The sequence below is a fragment of the Gambusia affinis genome, linkage group LG23 (assembly GCF_019740435.1).
Source record: "Gambusia affinis linkage group LG23, SWU_Gaff_1.0, whole genome shotgun sequence".
In the NCBI taxonomy this organism is placed as follows: Eukaryota; Metazoa; Chordata; class Actinopteri; order Cyprinodontiformes; family Poeciliidae; genus Gambusia; species Gambusia affinis.
This window is the reverse complement of record NC_057890.1, coordinates 11,126,817-11,147,928: the sequence shown is the minus strand read 5'-3', so window position 1 is coordinate 11,147,928 and position 21,112 is coordinate 11,126,817. Positions and strand designations below refer to the sequence as shown.

Below are 21,112 nucleotides of genomic sequence, written 5' to 3'. Positions count from 1 at the left end.
TAATACTTCAGAGTACTGTATCATCACTGAGCCCCATGATAGTGGAAGGACCCAGAATTTGTAGGTGACAATGTGACCGTCTGAAGGAGTCTGCAACCATGTGGTGAAGGCATGGAAGAGGACAACGTTTTCCACCTGCGGCATAATTCAAAAGTCTTTTTATAAAACTTCCCAAAAGGCAATTTGTACAGTTTTTCTTGTACTTTACTTTTTACTGCTAAATAAATATAACCCACCAGAGATCTGAGAAGCCAAATGGTTCCAGTCCAAAATACACAGTCATAAAAATTAAATAGACAAAGTAATTTAGGGCAGTATTCTCAAATGCTCAACTGTCATTATCTATACTTAATTAAAAGGGTCAATGGCCATCTTTTTGGAACAAGGTGTAATTAGTTAACTGGTTGTCTTTTAAGGCAAAGCTAACTTTCCTGCTGTTGATTTACAGGACTGGTTTTGTAGCTGATATAATAATGAACTTGATACAAAACCAGTGACCTGACACATTAAAAATACATGGGCATACATTCTCTTTGCTGAAAAGCAATTCAGTTAGATTGATTTGGATGAAGTGAGGGAATGATGCAGCAGAATGACAATCGTTGAATAAATTGAAAAACACCCTGGTACAATGAATGTATGTCTAATATAAAAAAAGCTATAAAAAAAATGCTTATCTGCCATTCATAAACTAAATATTCAGCAGAAACCTGTATTTTCTAGATTGTGAGCAATAAATTAGATGCCTTTCAAAGATAGGACTTTATCACTGTTTATAATTATCAAAAATGGGAACACCAAAGCAGATAAAATAAATGTTGATATAAATGACAGCAAACTATGATCACAATATTAAACATAATGGCAAAAGGGTATTTAACCTACCTGTACATAATGTCACATTTTTCTTCAGAGACATTAATGAATCCAGATGGTCCACAGTTCCTATTTTAGCAAAACATTTGAAGAGATCAGTGTCAGAAGGGATCAGAAAAAAAGTAATGAAACTTCCAGTTATCACTTCATATAACTAACGCCTCAGAACTTATGTAGAGTCAATGAAAAGTCAATGGAAGACATTTTAAAAGGATTTTACTGACATGAGACTTGTGCTGTTATTTCACTTTGAAGGCAATAGAAGGGGAGAGAAAAAGACAGTTCTGCTTGTGATCAAAAGTAGGGCTGTATGATCCCAGGAAAATCATGATTGTGATTCCCTTGATGAAAATTGTGATGATTTGATATGTTGTGAAGTTTTAATTAAACATTGTTTTCTAGTCATAAACTTGTAACTATTTCACACCATTTTCACTATGAAGCTCAATATAAATAATTTCAAAGTTTGAAGGGGTTTGTAGCTTTAACAACTATAAAATTAATGGCTGAGAAAAGTAGCTGAAAGGAGCATTAATCGCATACAGCAGAGCTTGATCCACTGCTCTTGAATACGTTTTTACACATGCCTCAGAAGATTCACCATTTTTTAAACCATCAAAAATAAGTTGGAATAATTATATATTTTGTCTACACATGGTTGTAAGGAGACATCAGTGTTTGAAAATCTGTTTCAGTTAATGTTAAAGATAAAAGTTGCATCATTTTTGAACAGATTTGAATGAATTATGCAAAAAGTAAAAAATATTCAACCAGTTAGGATTTTCACCAACCTTAAAACAGAAAACTCCATGCAGAGGTTCCAATGAAAAATCACTCTTTTCTACCCTGGTAATCCGGGTTTTTTTTCAGTTCTACTTAAATGTATCAATCAGATAGCATAATGTTAAATAGACAACGCCTGCACAGTGTTGTACATTCAGTCGTTATGGTAACCAAACCTTGGTCAGGTTGCTCTTTGGTGTAAAGGCATTTATGTATTTACGGCTGGATACTCACCCACTGACACAGTCCCCTCATTTCCACAGCTGTTGTCTCTAACATGAATGCACAAACAGACACAGAGTAAATTAACAAAAAAAACCCAAAAAAACACACACGCGCGCGATGCAGCAGAGCAGTAAAGAGACGCTGGGATTCAGTAATTAAACCTGTACTGCTGTTTGTAAGCTGCCAATGCATGTATGTGGGCAGAAACAGACTTGTATACAGGACTGGGGTATTTTCAGTTCCCTTTGCATGTTCTACTTTTTTCTCTTAAGGCTGAGTAGATTTCCGAGCACTTTTTGAGATCTGCGTTTCCTGGCTGACTCAGATACACCATACACATCTCTCCAGGTTAATGTTACTAGAGCTTCTGGTTTTCAAACATAAGGGCAAAAGGTAGAATAGATTCAGTTTCTAAACTTTGGGTTTGTTGGTCTGCTGCTATGAAAAATAATTATTTTTGACCAAAAATGTAGTTAGATTTTTGGTCTCTTTTACTTTGTTGTTTATATTTCAGATTACACTTTTGCGTATTTGTGTGTAGACATTCTATTTGTGTTTCTTCAACCAGCATGTGCCCATGTGAGCATATTTGTGCGTCCCTAGTGAGGTGTGCTCTCAGCTCTGCGTGGGCGTTTCATAGAAAGCCAAGAGACCAACTGGGAAATTTCCCATCAGCCCATTGCAGTGGAGGTTAACCATTAAAGGCTCTGAAATCCATAGCACAAGACAGGCCTGCCGTTTCCCCTCCGTGTCTATGTCCTGTCTCCAAAAGCATCCTCTGCACTGCTCTCACTCTCCATTCCCCTCAACCTCTCCTCTATTCTCCCTCTGCCTCCCTAGATGAATCAGAGCAGAGATGAAAAGCTTTCAGGAATGCTGGCAGACAGACAGTGCTTTACAGTAATCTAACCTGGGGAAGATGAAAGCCCGCTGGGATGCTGGGAATAGAGAGAGAGAGGGGAAAGGTGAAAGAACAGAACGACACAATAAAGTTTAGGGGAAGAAAGAAGAAGAGGAAGGCTAAGATGGGACAGGCATGCAAAGAAGGAACAATTTAGGGATGAGTTTTGAATCTCTTGACCTAAATTGGTGAGCTTATTTGGCTTAGGGAAGAAATTAGTGACTAAAAAGGTGGTTTAAGCAACCTACCTTATATCAAACCATTACACGGAAAAACCAAAAATAAGCATCAAGTTAGATTAAGTTTTCCAAATTGCTAAATAGTCGAGGAAATATAGCTGACATATCCCATTTTGGGTTCATGTTTTGGTGTAATAGTTACTGATAGGACTTTAATGCTATCGCTATTGCATCCAACTGTGATATAAACTTACTGCAACTTTTTTCTTCAGTGGAAAATTTATAAAACGTATATATCATTTGCTTTCTGACTATTGTTGAACATAAGTATTATCACACATTTTAAAACAAATTAAAATAAAGAGTCACAAAAAAGTGAATGGCCATGGCAAAAAATGTTTGAATTTGCAGTTTTTCTGTTACTTATGCAAATCATTCCCACCATATTGTCATGTGACATTTGTTAAATTGCAGTACGTCTTTCTGTAGTAAAGTAATAAGGACTTTATTTAGCTGAAGTAATTGTATGGCGATTAGTCTCTTCTGCCCAGGATTCATGACAGCATGAAAGAAACGTACTGTCAAAGAACACTGACGTATAAAATAAAGTAAAATAAACTAAATGTTACAGAAGCACTCTTAAGAAGAGCCTTAAAAATATGCAGTAAGTAAAGTGTCTGTAAAATTAATGTAAATTGAGTGCTATTGTTGAGCAACAAAAAAGGAGGTTAATGAGGTTCTCTTTTAAGCTTGGGGAGATTTAACAGTGGTGTTGAATTGGACCTGGGAAAAACCTTTCCAAGTTACAAACACAATCGATAAACATTATTTCCAAACTTTCTGCATTAGTTGAATAACTAAAAAAGTTAAAGTAAACCAATTCTGGTTATTTTGTGGCTGATAGGGATCTATGGTAACTTTAAGCTATGTGTTCATGTTATGGATGGTATCGCCGATTTTTTTTGTAATGAAAAGAAATTATGAGATTTTTGACCCCACCCCATTTATCTAAAATATTGAAGTTAGACTTATTAGCCTAATTAAAAGAATCTATCCTACAAGCTCTGAAAGTATAATTTTGGAATAAGAGCTAAACATTGTTTTTAGCATAAAACAGCTCCTTATCCCTATAAGTTAAGTTTCTATTAAATGTACTGCTTTTCAGTCAATTAACAAGCCATCTGATTCTTCAATAAACATTTTTAAAGCTAAAAGTGGATTTCTTTTTGAATGTGTAATTTTTAGCCGATGTACAACTTTAAGGACGAAAATAACAAAGTGAAATGAAAGTGAAGCAACAAGGGAAGAATTAAACAAAAGCAAACCATGAACATTGACTGTTACTTTCAGTATTGTAATTACTGTGAGTTGCTGTCTTTTGAAGAGGTTGGCACATAGTGTAATTGTGGCTGTCATTCAGATGACAGAAGACCAACACAAACCTGTGGAGTTGAAATTTCAGACCCTACTCAGTGGAACAAACTCAATTGCAACACTGCTCACTGAGCACTGAAGTAGTATCAAGTGTACCACTGTTGTCACTTGAAATGGTTTGGGCATTTGGAGGGGGGAGCTCCTCTAGTTTGTGTCTGTGTGCGCGCACTTGCTCGTGTTCGTCCTTTGAATCGTAATGTTGGTGGAGGAGACCTGTCTCCGCTGTGACAAATCCTACCTCATGCACCTTGTACTTCCTGTGCAAAATGAGAGAAGCGCACCACGCCGAATCGCTTCCCAACCTAATTGAAATTTTGAGGCATAAGAGGATTTCTGTGCAACGCAAGCTGACAGGTCCCATTCAGCAAATATCCTCTTAGATTCCTCTCTCACGCTGTCTCTCCCTGGGAAAGAATTAACTTTTATCTGCCTTCAAGTTTTAGTGCAGCTTACAGCCATCTTTATCTAACATTTTGCAGGTGATGTGTCTCAGTTCCTCTCTGTTTCTTTTCTTTGTCTCAGTTTTTCCTTCTGTCATTCAGGCTTGCTCTGATGTCACAGTGGCACACAGATTGTCTCTTTTGTGTCATTCTTTGCTTTGCCACATCTTGAAAGGGCAGGATAGTTGGACAGGAAGAAATTATGTTGACGAAGATGGCAGAACAGTACAAAGGGCAAACAAGAGCCATAGGATCAGAATTTTCAAAGAATGGTTGTTATTAAATATATTTGAGTGACACTACCAAAAAGTCATATAGTGAGGTGCAGAAGTGCACCTATGCTCTTATAGTTTTTACACTAACTTTAATGTATTTTATAAGGGTCTTATGTAATAAACTTGTACCAAGCAGCGTATATTTGCTAAATAAAAGTAACATTTTTGTTTTCAAAAACCAAGCATTCCACAGCATGATACTACCACTATCAGGAGGATTTTGTCCTTGTGGTGAAATGCGTTGTTTTTGCAGAAAGCCCAAAGAGTTCAGTTTTGGCCTCATTCGTCAACAACAGCATCTGCCACATGTTTTCTTTCTCTCTTTTGTGGAGTGTGTAAAAGATCACATGGGACCCCTTATCCTTTTCTCTTAACAGCTTTTTTTTGACACTCTTCCAGGCCAGATTTGTGGAGTGCCTGACTAATAGTTGTCTTGCCAACAGAGCTGTGGATTTCTGCAGCTCCTCTAGAGTTGATATTGACTTATTGGTTGCTTCTCTGATAATTGCTCCGCTTGCCCAGCTTGAAAACACTATATCTTCATAGGTTTGCTGTCTTACCACACTCTTGAATAGGTGAATGTTTTAAAATCTAACCATACTTTCACCTTCAGTGCAACCTGTGCCCTGACTTGACTTGTAACTAACAGCACATTCCTAAAGAAGTCTTAGTTTGATCCAGCCAGCAACCTGCATGGCAATTGAATTTTATATTTCCATTATGTTTCACAGTTCAGTACCTAATTTGTTTCCACTTTGTGTGCCCGCAAGTACAAAGATATTTGCAATGGTAACATTAATTTTGTTAAAATGCTTACATGGTTTTTATCAATTTCCTTTGTCTTGATGGTAACCAACCATCCTGAAATAACACCCTAATTTATTTATTGGATAAAGTTATTTAACTCCCACTGTGAAGCCTCCATTATTATGCAGAATACCCTGCTTTTATGCTATCGCATAATGCATGGGCGTGAAACTCTAATGTGCTCCCTTGATAGATCAGAGCTAATTTTAGAAAAGCTCCCACAGAGGCAGTGAAAAGGAGCTGATATCGGGATGTCTTCATTGGTATAATAAGGAAAACATGTTTGAAAAGGATTGAGAGAAGAAGCTATTTGTATACAGTTATTTGCTTGATTCTTTTAAGACTAAGGATATGTTGCATTTCAAATCTAAGCAAGGTTTTCAGTAAAAAAAAAAAAAAAATAGAACAAACACAAATAGTTCATGTATTTTTCCTGGTTAGTTTTTAAAACAGTGGAACAAAAGAATGCATTCTACAGTGCCAAACATGGTTTATGGGGAGGTATGGCTCTCCATATGGGCAGACATGGAAATCGAATTGTTTTATAAACTATGATAAATGTGTGGGCCTCTGAGGGAGGTGGGTAATTTGAATGAGGAAAAAAAAATTGTGAAAAAATAAAACATGTGATTTGGAGGAACTAAGCATCTTCTTTTCAGCATATGTAATGCTGCTGTTTTAACTTTTTACCTTTTCCCATTCTAGGCAGTTTATTTTATATAACAGCATTTTCTAGAAGAATTTTGTAGAAGTTTAAAGTATGTTGTTTTAATATTTATAGATCTCAAATAAATGTCAAAATTTCACTGTAGAAAGTTAGATTTTATCTTAGATTTCTAGTTCCATCCATGTTTCATAGGAATATTATTTTTGGATCTTGAGAGAAAAAAGCTTTTATGAGTTTGTAATTTTTGCTTAAATCATTCATTGTACATTCAGAAAAGTGGTTTCCAGTTAAGTTTGTTGCCTTACAGAAACACACCCGGGTGTATTTTGTGTGGACATACTTGTGGAGATGAAGGCAAAAAAATATTTCCCAGTATAATTCAGAAAAATTTCACATATTTTTGTACTAAACCGGCTTTACTCTGATAGCCCTAAAATAAAGTCAAGAAAATGTAACTGCCTTCAGATATAGCTCTGTAGTATTTGAGCAGCATTACCCCAAATCCCCATCTACTCTCCTTGTTCTTCATTTTCTCTGTGCCTCTCTGTCTCCCCCTCTCCATGTTACATGAGCAACGCAATTTTTTTCCCTTCAGCAGAAAGGAGGTATAATAGATGGGATGCGCCAGTCTGTTTGGTAAATGAATAAAGGCAGAAGAAGAAAGATGAAATATAAAAAGAGAAGCCCCTTTTGACAAAAGAAAGGAACTTACAAATGGACAAATGCACAGAGCGTATGTTGGGATCTGAGAGATTCACACCTGCTTTTCTCTGAGGAATTGGTTCTGAGGTGCTTCCATATTTAATTAGAAACCTGGGAAAGATACTCATAAATCACCAAAACACAAAACTGAAGGGTAGGCGATGAAGGTTTTCTAGACATATATGAGCACACAGCACACACACACACACACACACACTTCTTTGAGAGAGTAAGCCCATTGATAATTTATAAATTCATGTATGTGAGGTCTTCAGCTGGAGCCAGTGATCCAAAGATTTAATATGTGCATGTGTGCTACTTTTATTCGCACAAGCAGAATACAATTTCTCATAAAAAAAAGTGTTCTCATTTTTCTCAAAGGCCTAAACCTCCCATTCCTGGATCATATTACCTGACTCAGTGATTAAACCAGATCCAAACAGTGAATGTGTTGTCTTGGGGAAGAAAAAACACTGCATGAAATGGCACAAAGTAGTTGTTTGTGTGCATGGGACAAATTGCATATGCTATGTTTTTACATAAGTGTGTGTATGTGTGGGAGAGTATTTGTATGTCTGCTGAGTTTTTTTTCTGATGGCAATGTTTGGTAAGAAGATCCAGAGTTATGTCTGCTCCCAGACATTGTCTGGCTTTCAGCTCCCCATCTATTATTCACACACCTGCTCAGACACTCTGATGCACACACAGACACTGGTGTTGCATCTCACTTTTTAACTCAACTTTAGTTTCCACATTTGTTGTGGAGCCATTTTCTTTTTGTCTTTTATTTATTTATTTTTTTTTTTCTTGGATTAGTGTGAAATTGAGTCCTCTGTCCTCATCTCCCAGAATACCAGTCTCTGTCTTCAAGTCAATGAATTGTTTCTTTTGCTGATTAAAAAAAAAAAGCTGAGAATGAGCATTGACATGAGAAATTGAGACAGAATGATGATCAGTAAATGAGGAAAAAACCTGTAAAACAAACACAGACTTGGTAAAAGAGCAAAACAAAGTTCTGAGTTATCCCTCCACTTTGAGCTAAGTTGATCAGAGCCTGTCATTAGACCATTATCAGGCCCAGACATCTTTGTGGAGACATTTCTCTTCTTCACTACTGAGGTTAGACATGCTGCTGATTGATTGTCATAGAAGCAGTTGGTCTCGTGAAGTTTAGTCTACGATGCACCTTGCATACTGATGGTTAAAGGTCACAGTGGGGTGTTTGGGAGTGACCAAGTGAGTGTTGATCAAAGTCTTTCAGTGGACCCTTATTTGAAGAGCTCATATTCTTCTAAGGTCCCCTAAGAGAGCTGCATACACTGTTTGTGAAATATAGATCTAAGGTTTTTGAACACATCCAATGCATATTTCCAAGGAGGGTCGGGTAAATTGGTGATTGACATTTAAAGAGGAGAGACTTGGGGAACTAAAAATAGTTTTCTAAGGACCTTTTGGACCTTTTAGTAGTAGTTGACCTCACAGGTCTGCAGTGCATATGAATGATAGCAGTAAGTGTTTGTTACATTGAGCAGTAGGAAAAGTATTTTCTACTTCATCTGCTTTTGCAACACAGTCTCCCCAAATATGCCTCCCTGCACATATGCTCACTGCATTTTGGGCTGAAATATTGACTGGCAGGCTCCTGCATCCACAGGCCGCATTCCAACTGGATGAAAGAAGTAGGCATGAATTTAGGAAGCAGTCTTCTGACATTTTAGGCAAAAGAGCAAGTTGCGTACTGCAACTAGCGATTGTAGACAAGTATTCAAAACATATATTTTAAATATTATGTAAAGCGGTTGTAACGGTTTGGCAGCATTTAATTTTGTAGCAATACATGGGAAGTCTTTCTAAATGAACCATTAGTAATGCTGAGTATTTGTTTCAAGGTATATCAAAGTATTTTAAAAACTGAAAGTCAAAGTAATCAGACTTTACGCTGGCCTTATGAAGAATAGAGTAATGCTGTGCATTGCTGGTGAGCTGGCTGAAACAAGGTTCCAGCACTTTTTTAGAAAAATATGTTTTCCCGTTTTGAAATGTCTTTGTCTACAATAAACGTGTAGTCAAGATGTGAAGCCCTGACGAATGATGAATCGAATGATTTAATACTACAGATAAGGTAAAACTGGCACGTCTGCACATTACACACATGAAGTAATCCTTTTTTTTCTTAAATAATTTTGATTAGGCATCACATCATGCATCAGTTTAAAAAGTGATATAAAACATGACAAATATTTGATGTATATCCATATAAAAAAGTGCTGTTCCTACTGAAATCAAATTGAACCGCATGATGTACTGACTCCACCACTCAGACTCTGCCTTGAAAGGTTTGATGTGATTGCCTCATTTGGTGCCCTCCCTGCACTTGGGAGCATGTTGACTCCATTAAACTGTGGCTCATAAGTGCCCCTGGTCACTAAATATAATGGGGTACCGTCCACTATGTAGGTCTGACACCAGGTTGCAGCACTAATAGAGACACACATGGTGCTATTCCATCACATTATGCTGCTGCTTCCTCTCTGGGGCATTGAGGCCCAGTCTTTGCTGCTGCGGGACTTACTAAAGCAGAAACTTTTATCACTGTGAAAACATTTGATAACAAAGTACAAACATTACACAAATAATTGCTAGGAGACATGTGAGAGTTGTTTTTACTCAGGCAGGTAAGGTATTTGTCAGCAATAAATGGGCTCCGTCAGAAGATCTTTGCCTGTCGCCTCAAATGCTGGCCCATTGCTCTAATGAGATGGTACACAAAGAAAATAATGGAGTACTGTATGTGACAAGGGAGAATTATAAAAGTGAAAAATCAATGGACTGAAATATAAAGCAGCACTTTGAGAAATGAAAAGGTGAAAGGGAGGGGAATAAAACAGAAGGTGGAGGAGCTTCTGACAACTGCATAGAGAATTTGGACTCTACCTTTATACCAAGAAGTTCTGAAGAATTTAATTTGGAAACATTTATACAGAAGAGAGTTTGAAAAATTTTTGGGATGAATGTGTATGCTCACTTGAGAGACTGGTAGATAAACATATTATTTAAGATGAAACAGAGGAAACAACATTAGCAATTTAACAAAAGAAACAAAGGCTCCTCTCATAACACAAGATGAAAAAGTCGATGATAGTGACAGCTGACAGCTTGCAGTCCACAGGTCACAGATGTTCTCTAGATTGAACTCGCTTTAAGCCTACAGCTATTTCAAGCTAACCCAAATGATGTGACTGAGAGACAGAGCAAGATAACTGTTTAAACGAAATAAATAACAAACGTGGCGTTGTTTGCTCCCCAAACCTCCCACTTGGTCACACTGCTCTAAGGCAGATCAGCAGTGACGGCAATGATAGCGGGGAGACCTGTCACTCATTCTTTAGAGCCATGGGGGAGATTGAAGACGGAAAGCAGTACAGGGGGGAGAAATGAGCTAGGAATCCTCCAGACACTTGTCCCCTTTTCACGATCAACACCATCATCTTTCACAATAACATTCTTGTCCTTCTCCTCTCTGTGTGCTTTTTCTGTTCATCTCTCAGCAGGGGATAAGATTTTATTAGTAGGTTGCTTGGAGCTGCAGGCTAATGGGCAGCACACCTTTAATGCCTCAAAGGCCAGTCACTGAGCCAGGGGTCCAATCGCAGTGCTGTCTGATAGGATAAGATCACGTGTGGTACCTGTGATAAATGTTCATTGTATTGGTTCCAGCAGAAGGAGGAAGTCACATTTACAGTGGCTCTCAAAAGTGTATAGAGCCCTTTTTAAATTGACAGATATTTGTGATGTAAAAGAAATAATTTGAAAACTTTTAAGAAAGTGTAAAAAGAAGAGAATAAGGTGTAATATCCTGGCTGCATAAATATTCACACTTTGAAACTAACTGAGTTTAATTAGCTTCAACTCAACTACAGCATTCAGTCTTGACATTATATTTTGATTTGTGGATATTTGGTCGTTCTGCATTTCAAATGTTTTTAAAACTGGTTAAGCTGTGAACGTTTCCACAGCCCTCATCAAGACACCCCACAGATATTCTAGTTTTTTGTTTGTTTTTTTTCTGGACTCTCCCTACCTCCTTTTGAAACATTTGTTGAAGTGGTTGTGTTCTTGAACTCACTGTGATGCTAAACCGGAAATTCATAGCATAGTAGAAAAAAAAAAAATCAGTCTAACTGTAAATGTTGATAATAATATCCATCTTGGCACAAAAAATACAACTTCTCCTAAAAAAGTACCCCAACAGTAATTAACTTAATTGTGTCAATTAACCTATCAGAGGTTTCCAAAACGCTGACAGATACACAATACATACATTACAAAACTGATACATAGATTCTGTTTGTGTACTTCTGATTTTGAAGACAATAAAAAAAGAATGACATATTTTCCAGTCACTATTCAGAAATAACTGAAAACATAAGTTTGTTCTAATTTTAATTTTAGATGGTGAGAAGAAAAAGTTGTCTTTTAATTTGGTGTATGTACATTTGTGGTTTAAACCACAAATTATACTTTTTCCAACTTTAGTAGATTTTGGGTTTCTTTACCTTACTTTTTTTTTTATACTTGTGAGGAAAAAAATAAGAAGTAATCTCAGTAAATCTCAACTCAACAGGCAGGCCCTTGAGGAGGTCATATTCTTACACAGCTTAGAGAAAGTGACAATATGAATCTCTGTAGTTCCCTGCTAACAATGGCATTTCCTTGATTTGCTCAAACAAAGCACCTTCCTTCATAGTGTACGCATCAGGAGAAAGACGTTAATTAAAATCCTGCTGTGCAGCAGATATGCCTAATTGCAAATCTAAAGCAGAGTCGAGAATTAAGACATAGGATGAGTTGACTTCCACTCTGTGGGTTTTTTTACTCCTTCACCCTCCTACAGAGAAAGAGAGAGAGAGAGAGTGGGGGATGAGTCAAAAGGAAAGGAAGAAGGATGATCTTAAAAGTACATTTAATGAGCTGAATGAATATTTAAGTCCTAAAACAGAAACCGGTAAAGCATCAGCACAGTGTTGTCTTTTTGGATAGCTCCCAGATAAAAGCTATGCTCATTAAATGTGAAATATTGCACAGAGAGACAATGTAAGTGGAGACACAACCCTGACATTTATTATCCAGGTGTCACACTGTTTGTTTTTTTCAGGACAGATTTTGTGCCTTATTCATATTTTTCTCAGATTAAAAACTTATGTTTATCAGTTAAACGCTTGGCACTGAATAGAGAATGAAATGTGATTAGCTATATGAGTAATGTTACTCTATCCTGACTCCCAATGTTATTGTGCCATGTCCTCATTGATACACATAGATTAATGTCAAACCTTCTCCCCCCCCCCCACATACACCCTGTATAATATGAAACATGTTTGCTCTGTCATTGATTGGCATTAGCAGATGAAGCCAGTCAGCTTTTGTACACCCCTTCCCTTCACTGTACCATATGTTTCAGTGAGCTGAACAGATTTGGGCAGCCAGACAGGCACCATTGTTATTCTGTCTGTGTGAAGACAATGCGTGGAGAGACATATTGGCATGATTTAGTGACGATGTGTTGTTTCTTTTCTACCCGTCTCTTTTTACAGTAAATGTTCTTCTCTATTGTCTCTGTAAATCTGCCGGTGTGTCTTTCTAAGCTTTTAATGCATGTCCTGCCTTGCACGGTTGACTTGCTAACGTTCTGCTTTGGCTATACAGAGAGGATGGAAACCTGACCATGTGTGACAGGTTGGGTTACAGAGTCCTTTGACATGTGTATACAGTGCGCCTGGACTGAAAGGCTTGATATCTAGAATGGGTTTAGACTTGTGACCTTTAAAAACAAAACCACAAAATAACCACCATATTGTACGGTGCACTGCAGAAATATCCACAGCCAGAGAACCTTGCAAAACGTTGTCACAGCTCAAAGTAGTATTGTGAAGAGGAAGAAAATGTATCTTTTATTTTTATTTTATTTTTTTATTTACACACAATTAAACATAAAAATCTGAAAAACATGGTATGTATTGGTATTTGTCTGCACTGACTTGATATTTGATAGTCTCAGATGCTTTACTGATTTAAACACTCTTTCTTCAAGGGTTACCCTGTGTTGTCTCTAGTCACTTTCCATTAACTCTGACAGCTTCCCAATCCCCATTGATGTAAAGCACTCCCGCAATATGATACTGCCACCACCATGTTTTAAGGGGAATGTTTGCATTTCAACTGTAACTCAAAAGGTTCAGTTAAATTGAACACAAATGGACTATCTTGTAGTTAGGTGTCTTCTGAATGTAATTGGTTGTGCAGAATTTTGTGTCAGATTAAAGAAGTCTAAGTAACAAGTACACCCACACTTATATATTTTTTTTCAAATTAAACAAAAGTTTCTTGAAGTACTTTGCAGTACGTCACACTGGCCCATTGCATAAAAATACAATATACTGTACAAACAAATACAGTTTGTGTTTACAATTTGGTTCTTTAATTGGATAACCTCTTGTGCACAGCTGCTGCAGCTTTAAGGTAAGAAAAATTAGCATTAAGAGTGGTTATTATGCATTCTTGAAAATTATTTGAACTCTTAGCATTACCAGAAAAAAGAGCTGACTTTTCTGAGCTGCAGGAATCACGAAAAGCTCAGGTTTTGCCCAGGAGTTCGTTTCAGAAGATTAATGAAATTTCTCACCTACATATTGTGAAATTCCAGTTTCCCAGCATGCCCCATGACTTTGGATGACATTCTGCTCCAGCCCACTCACCTCACTGTGTATGTCAAACCAGTGATACTTTAGTCAGCAGCTTATTCTGGCTTCCTTTACCCACATTTTGGTCATGGTGTGTGTTCCAGCCACGCCATGTTAGCATGTGTGCCATGCTCAACAGACTGTGGCTCTGTGTGACAAGTCTTCCTTTTGCTGCTTCAAAATCCATGACATGGCAGTCAAGGACAGAGTGTTGCACCGTCTATCACCAACCTCAATCAGAGGCACAAAGTTACTGTCTGTTTACAACTTTCAACATGTATTTTTTAAAGTTATTTTGGCTGTCAGTAGAGATGCATCACTTATATGAACTGAAAGTGAACATTTGTGGTTTTGTTCTTTTGAACCCTAGTTGATGCTGGGTTTCGACTATTCCTCTAATTTCTTCTAGTTGTATGCAGAGTTGTGGCCAATTATTTTTACACTGAAGGAAATTTAGTTTTTTATAGTCTATACTTCTTTATTCTTAGATTTCATTAGTAAATGTTAGCACACTCAGGTCAATTAAAAAACACCAACTTTTTTTTTTTTTTACACATTTCCAAAACCTTTTTGTGAAAATATTTAACTTTATGCAAAGCCTAAATATTGACAAGATTGAGGTGTCTTTTTCAAATCTTTTGTAAATTACTCATACTTACTCTTGAAATGTCAGAGATCTGCTTTAAGTGTTTTTCAGATTTGAATGTTTAGAAAAATTAGCATAAAAATTTATTTGGTGTTCAGTTTTAGTCTCTGATTATTCAATTTTCTCAAGGTCTCTAGACTGACCAGGTTCAGTGATAGCATTTGAGCTTTTTTTTATTATTATTATTTATTCACAAATGGAGTAATATTAATAACAACAAAGCTGTGTTTTAAATAAACTACTTTGTGTTGGATACTCAAGTCCTGACTTTTAAATCCTTATATGTCCAAGAGCTACAGATTTTAAAATGGAGATATAGTAATACTCTTGCTAAAGCTGTGCTCCACTTTGGTATTTGTATGCACAATTAAACCCCCCCAAAATGATCATATTTAAAGAATGTAACTAATTTATAAACTGCAATCAAATGGTTTATTTAAAAGTACAGTTTCTCCTTCTGTTCATTATTACTGCAGACCTCACTTTTCTGCTTATTTGTTATGTGTGCATGCAGTAACCTGTCTATTCCACTAGGGGATGCAGTTCATGTCCAATTTAGTCCCTTGTAGAAGGCATTACTTTGTTTAAGCATTGCTAGTGCATGTCTTTTATTAATTAATTTTTTTAAAGATTTAGACATGAAAAAATGTGAATGACTTTTTATTGTCTTCAAACTGCTGGAAACTCTGAGTACTCAGCCATTTAATCAGCAGTCAGAAAAGGTTGCAGCTGGAGTCACTGTGAGAATTTTTAACAGAATGAGTTTTCTGTCTCCCAATGCCTGAGTGGTACATGTTCTTTGACCTTTAGATGTTAGTATACATCTTAGCTGCTCCTCCCTGAGGCAAAAGCAGATCTGCCTGCAAGTGATTGTCTCTGGGTTGTGCTAATGTGATAGCACAGATTAGCATTGTAATCCATTTAGCATAGAGCAGCTAATCCACTTTATTACTGTTGAAAAGGAATCAGATAATATTGGCTAGCACCACTGTGCTGCCTTAATGATTTTTGACTGATGAGAAATTAAGACATTCTGTATTAATAATTGATGTTTCTGAAGATGAGTCCAGGATTAATAGTGACATAATAAACCACATGATTTCATTTTTACCTCCTGTGCAGGAAAAAGTGTTATCTACAGGGCTTTACAAAGTATTCACATTTTGTAACATTACACCAAGTTGTGTAAAGTATTTTGTTGGGATTTTGTGTGGTGTGTCATGCATTTGTATTCAACACAAATGTTGAATTACTCATTTGCGGAACCAACTTTTTCTGTGCCTCTGGGACTTTTTGAGACCTGTGAGCTTTGTATATAATACATTTCTTTGAGAACTCTTCAACAAAGTAGGTAAGCTCAATCACACTGAATAAAGATTGTTTGTGAATAGCAATTTTCATGTTTGCTATAGTTTCTAAGAAGCATTTAGGTCTGGACTTTGACTGGGACGTTGTACCACATAAAAGCCTGATATAAGAAATTTCATTGTAGCTTTGGCTGGTAGGATGATGGTGTCATCACCATGTTTCACAATGGATATATTTGTGTGCTAAGGAGGATGTGAACCACATGTATTACATATATACACCAAAAAGTTCATTTTTGGTCTAAATTGACCACCTTCTGCTGCTTTTTCTTGGCACTCTTTTATTGTTGGCTTCTTGGCTGTTTCTCTAATTAAACCACACTGATAGATGGATGGCTGAGTCCTGACAGGTTTGTAGTTGCACTGTAATCTTGTTTTGGAAACCTTGGAAGATTATTAACTAATCTTCTCTAACAAACCTCTAAGGAATAAATTACATGCAGGCAGACTAAGTTTACTAATTAGGTAAGTTATTTGCACTGGATTTTAGCTTAGGCTGTCAAAGAGGGCTAAATACAAATACAATACAGTATCATGTAATAATGTAGTATGTTTTCTAAAACATACTACATACTTTGTCCACAAAAGCCAAAAGCTTTGCATGCACAGCTCCCTCTGTAAAATGTGTCAAATGGTCAATAATACTTTATATGAACTACAGGTTTTGTGACAAAGTCTGACAATTTTTAATTCAAATCAGTGGCTCTCCCTTGCGTGCTCCTCTTTAGTCCCAGTGTGACTTAACTCACCAGTGTTGCATGCTTGTGGACATGCGGTGCTCTCCCTGGTGGCTTGTTTGTTTTGTTGGTGGTCAGATCCAGAGATGATATACAGGAGCTTCCCATTGAAGCCTCTCTGCTCCCTGGTGACTTGAATCTGTCCCAACACAATAAAACTCTATACTCAGCCTCTGCTATAGACTGTCAGCTCTTAAACTCTATGCAACTCAGCACTTGGTCATTTGCACTGTGGGTAATATGATACACTCATCTTTCACTGAATGCACATTCATTCACATGTGGTGTTCTGTAGGCATATGCACCTAAAATGAACTCACCTAATAGGGCAGATTAGATAACCCCACCTGCTGAATCTGGTTTTAGTTCTTGTAATAGTTTCTTTCTTCTTGCCTCCTTCTCTTCTTTCCCCCGCCTATCTGCCTTCTGTTCTTTTCTGTGCAGCTGACCCCAGTCCGTACAATGACTCCCAGTGGAAGTGTGTCAGGCTTTGATAAAACAGAACTCGAGGTTCTTTGTGATCAAGGTCACTACCTTCTCCGAGCAGGAGGCATGGCAGGAGGGGAAGAATGGCTGGGAAACAAACAAGAAGGCAGACCTGAGTGAAATCAGGGTGAAAGATGGAGCCTGTTTGAAGAAATGTCATGTTGTGAAACTGGATATTTGAGGGAACGGCAGGGCAGTACCTAGACTGCACATAGTTTCTCAGTTTATGATATAATAGATGACTATTTCTGTGAAGACAAAAGTTAGTGTGGCTGGAAGACAGACAAACAGAAGACTTCTTGTGCATTTGTGTCTTTTGGTAGAGAACATCGTGAAATTTAAATAATGGAATTTTAAACTCCCAATATGAAGAAAATATACAGTCCCTTACAACATACAGTAACCACGCTTATGGTTTGTTTCAACAAAAAAGAAATTAGTTGTCAATCAGTTGCTAAGGGTATCCCAAAAGTATATGTAGTAAAAATAATAATAAAAAAAAGCTTTGAGAAATTCAAAATTATAAATAGCAATGCCCTGGCTATTAGCTCCACGGTCTTAAAAACCTCCGCTTTCAAGGAGCCAGGGTTTTTTGTTGTTGTTTAACGGTGGCAGGGGGAACACAGCGAGTTTGTTGTCATAATCTTATTATAATTAAGCATGAAGTGACTCATCTGCCTGGTCGACCATCTGCTTCCTGTCCAATTATCTCCTGTTTGTGCCCGTTACCTGCAAACACTTTAGACTGAAGGGCACAAAGAACTACCAAGAGTCATTACAACTTTAATAAGACTTGCCTTACACTTGTCTGCGTGTCCACAGAGACCAGTGTGTATGTCTGTGTGTGCAAGTTTAATCTATAGCGAGCTGAAAGCTGCTTGCATAGGTTTGTGTCAGAACTGCATTTTTCTGCCAAATTAGAGGAAGAGGAGCAGATTTAGAATAGAATATAGTTTGAGTGTGTGCATGGGAGAGACGGGCTTTGTAAGCAGATGTCCTGGCATCGCTCAGACCGTTTCTATCACATCAGTGTGCAAAGTGGCAATTCTATGCCATTTCTGCTGAGTTAACTTACCTGGGGATTCTTGGAGCACAACTCTTGCCCAGATGCCATATTACCATAATTGCTTTGGAATTACTCAAACTATGATCATGAAAGACGTACTTTTGTGATGCAGCAATTAAAGCTATAATGTTTTGGAAAATGTACGGTTGTGTCTACTAAACTAACATTACTAATAACGCCATCAGACATGACTTCAAAATACAAACAATATTTATTTTCTATTTTCTTTGTGTTCTTGTAACTGTTTTCTATTTTTCTGACATATGTTTGATACTAATAAAGTTACAATGTCAAAAATAAATTTGAAAATACCAATCTTGTTTTTTGTGCTTTGGATTTTTCAGATCCGGGTTGATGGTTCCTCTCGTGCCCTTCAGTATGAGACTGTTCAAGCTGTTGAGAATGGACCCATCTTGAGAGATATGGCCTTCTCCTCTGACCACCACTACCTCTACGTCATGTCAGAGACTCAGGTCAGAAACACAAGAAAAATCTAGTTTTCTCCGCTTGCTGTCATATTATTTCATAAAAAGCAGCAGTTCATATTTTCCTCTGAAAGAAAGCAGAATAATCTTTGGTATGCTGAAAATAATTTTGGTACAGTATGGCATAAGAATGGAAAATGTTTAGATGCACCGCTGGAGGCTGTGACTGTTTTTTTAAAGTGGCAGGCTATGAGGGCAGATCCATAGAGGATAGTTGTGTTAAATTATAGGGAGATGAGAGCGGTCTTCTTCCACATGTGTGTGCATGTACACATGTGCACGAGCAGATTTACACCATCTCTTAGTACCTTTGATGACATGAATCTGGTGTAAAATAGCAGCACTCAGTGTAATGGACACAGTCTGTGAGCACCTATCCTAGACAAAACCCACCAAAATAGCACCACTAAAAGACACTCTGATGCAGGCTCCTGTAAGTGACTGTATTTCTTCGGATGTTCTACATGACATCTACATGACATGTATAGAAACACATTGACTACATTACATCATAGATGGGGATGGCCTTTTTGGCAGCACATTGGCCACTACACACAATCAGAGCCCAACAAATACAGATACTCGGCAAAAGGTAAAACTTACACATTATCAGAAATGCTTCTTTAGTAGACCAGATGAAAAGGGTCGCACAACTAACCTGGTAAATACACAGTAATTGCAATCATATTGAGGAATATTAAGAACATTTCAACTTGTTTCATGATCTGAAGTGTTTAAGTGTGGCAAAATAAATAAAAACTGAAGAAATTACAGCACTATATGTTCGAATGTGACCGACCTAATTAATGAATATAATGAAGGCATTATCATAATGATAAAAAAATAAAAATATTGTAGCATTTTTGAAATACTGTCCAACTTGTAGTTGAGTGTACATGGCTTTGAAATAAGATTGAATTGACCTGTTTGCAATTATTAGAAAGTTGACTAAATTAATGTTAATTATGTTTGTGGTGAACTGGAAATAACTAGTTTGGACTGGATTGGGTGTGATTAGATTTGATGTGAAAATGTTTTGATATTTTTTCTATGTACTGTGATGACTTTTTCATGTTTGGGTACTAACTTTATATTTAAAATAACATGTTATTATAGCAAAATGGGACATAATCAGAATAATAGTGGATTATTCTTTGTTATTTACTATTTTTGGGACCATTTGAAAATCTTGCCAAATCTCCAAAGTACGTATAATATGCATATCATTCCCTTTCTTATGCTCCCATTTCCTGCCATTTAATATCCCTGAATCATTGTTGTTTTGTTGTCAGCGTTAGCTTTCCCTCAACTCTACATTGTTTGCTGCTTTCTGAGGATTATCGACCTTTTTGACACCATTGTCACTTTTTATTGTTACAGTGCGTAGAGTTTGTGTGTGCAAAACTGCACACATTTGAGGAGCCCAGATTATTAAATAATATTCTAAATATCAAATTAACAAACAATGAGTTAAAGCTGGCCTTTTAGTCAGAGCTCTCATCATTTTCCCTTGAGGTATCAGTCTGCTAGCTGAATGAGAGATGATGGAAAAACAAAGAGTTCAAATACGCCGTCCGCCGTGTGTCTCTCTCAGTCATTAATGTGCTAATCTGCCTTCTCCCCACTTAACAAACTTTATAAAAGATCATAGAGAACAACATTGTGGATAATAAAACTTATTCTCAAATTTGTCATATTTCAGATTATTTTATGTGTCATTGTTACAGCCAATGGTGTTTACAAATTCAATATTGCAGTTATACAGCTCATACTCAGGGGTGGGGGGGTGGGGGGGGGGACAACTAAGTGGGTTACAACATATGAAGGCTTTTTAGTAATTAATCAATTTGCTCAGTTGTAAGTTTGAGCTCCTCTAAAAGTTTAGGCAAAACAATTGAGAATTGCCAAACAGACTAAAGTAGTTAATAAAGCCAAAAAACACACAAAAATACAAAACCCAAATCCAGTGTACAAACAATCTTAATCAGTGCCTGAGGAGTTTGAAGAGCATAAAAAGATTGAGTGAGGACCACTTGTTTGTATTCTTTGACTGATTGATTGTACTTGTGTGATTTAATAAATGTAATGTTTTTAAGGTTAATAAATTTAGGTACCTGAATTAAGTTTTCGAAAAATTTTGTTTAGTATCACTTGATATTTAGTGCTTTGAAGAGCAATATATGAATTAGTACAAGAATTGCCAGGGTTGGTCATTATTGAGGATTTATCCTTTTGATTCAGAAACATGAATAATGTGTTAATATCTCTTTCTGCCTGCTGTGACTCTTCTATTAAA

General features: G+C 36.9%; 1 protein-coding gene across 1 annotated transcript in view; it reads left to right on the top strand.

Annotated features, from left to right (window-relative positions):
* The window catches only part of plxna4 (plexin A4), a 268,637-nt gene that overhangs the window by 116,191 nt on the left and 131,334 nt on the right, over window positions 1–21,112 (top strand). Inside the window, exon 4 of the mRNA XM_044108055.1 lies at window positions 18,676–18,804. Coding sequence (XP_043963990.1) covers window positions 18,676–18,804 — 129 coding nt within the window. The remainder of the gene's footprint in view (window positions 1–18,675; window positions 18,805–21,112) is intronic.